General features: G+C 53.0%; 1 protein-coding gene across 1 annotated transcript in view; it reads left to right on the top strand.

The window, feature by feature from the left end:
• ammecr1 (AMMECR nuclear protein 1) overlaps positions 1-1,213 on the top strand; it is a 14,037-nt gene continuing 12,824 nt past the window's right edge. The window contains exon 1 of the mRNA XM_035666085.1: positions 1-1,208. Within this exon, the coding sequence (XP_035521978.1) occupies positions 1,124-1,208 (85 nt within the window). The 5' untranslated portion in view covers positions 1-1,123. The remainder of the gene's footprint in view (positions 1,209-1,213) is intronic.

The following is a 1,213-nucleotide window of genomic DNA, read 5'->3' as shown; positions in this document are numbered from 1 at the left end:
GGAGCGCGCATGCTTCCACGGCACCGTACATTTCTTCTGAAGTGCACATTTGATACCCCCAGAAGCTACGCATAATGTGTAGAAACTGGGCGCAACACATTTTCTGAATCCGCTTCCGGAGTGCCGACGACACCGATGCCCACAGACTGATCACAGGGCTTTACCCGAGCAGCACTGAATGGTAGCAGCTGAGAGACGGGTGCGGAGCGAGGGTTGCCAAACCCGGAGGATTTCTCACGGTCCACGGACTATATGTATCCCCATAAACGGATGACAGCCTCCAAAACAAACCTGTACTGAAAACTTTCAGCTCTGCATTTGACGCGGGGGTGTTATTGAGGGGTTTTTTTTGAAACCAGGTCCAAGAACAGACATCATGCAGGTGCAAACTGTGGGCTAACGTTACTGAAATGACTTGCTCGGGCGCTGACGCGTTTCATTGTGCCATGCCAACCCCGCATTGTCAGATGCCATTTTACTCTGCGTTATCCCAGCGTCTGGAATTCCAACATACTGGGCCTGTCGTGTAATTAGAAGTTCGTGAGGCAGTAGCAAACACAAGCTGGTGCAATGAGAAGCTACGCTGCCCAAGACATTGTGCGCAATTTGTGCTGAAGCTTATGGGTCCTGCGTACTCAAGCTCCCGGCTTCCACTTGGAGAGGTGTGCTGCGGGGCTACAGCGCACTGGCTGTCGGCTTCACATCTGGACCGCCTGGCTACTGTCATCTGCGGCCTGTTCGGACTGTGCACTCCCTGAACTTGTGTGTTTGCGGGGACCTGGCTGACATCGCCTCGGATGGTGTCGTGTTAGAGAGAAGGGCTGAATATTTGGCTTGGACTTGACGTTATCGGTGATCCACTGGAACACCGTGGTCCATAGCTGGACTGGCTGACTACTCATGGAAAAAACGCTTATCCAGCTATGGATTTTGCGTAGCGAAGTCACGCATTTTTAAAGGCAACGCTAGGGTGACATTGCAGTCTTCTCACCACATCGGTTATTTCGTCGTCCGACAAAAAAATAAAAGAGTGAAAGTGGAGTATTGTCCGTCGTACGTATCAACGCAGTGGGATTTCTACGTCTGGTCGGCGTTCCCCCCCACCCTTCCCGCGGTGACGGTTATGGGTCGGAAGCGGTGTGTCGGTGCAGATTGTTCCAAGATGGCGGCCGGGTGCTGCGGGGTGAAGAAGCAGAAACTGTCGGGATCGCCC

The sequence above is a fragment of the Morone saxatilis genome, unplaced genomic scaffold, assembly GCF_004916995.1.
Source record: "Morone saxatilis isolate NCDOM2014 unplaced genomic scaffold, NCSU_SB_2.0 Contig20, whole genome shotgun sequence".
In the NCBI taxonomy this organism is placed as follows: domain Eukaryota; kingdom Metazoa; phylum Chordata; class Actinopteri; family Moronidae; genus Morone; species Morone saxatilis.
Note: the sequence above shows the minus strand (reverse complement) of the source record. Positions and strands in the feature narration are given on the sequence as shown.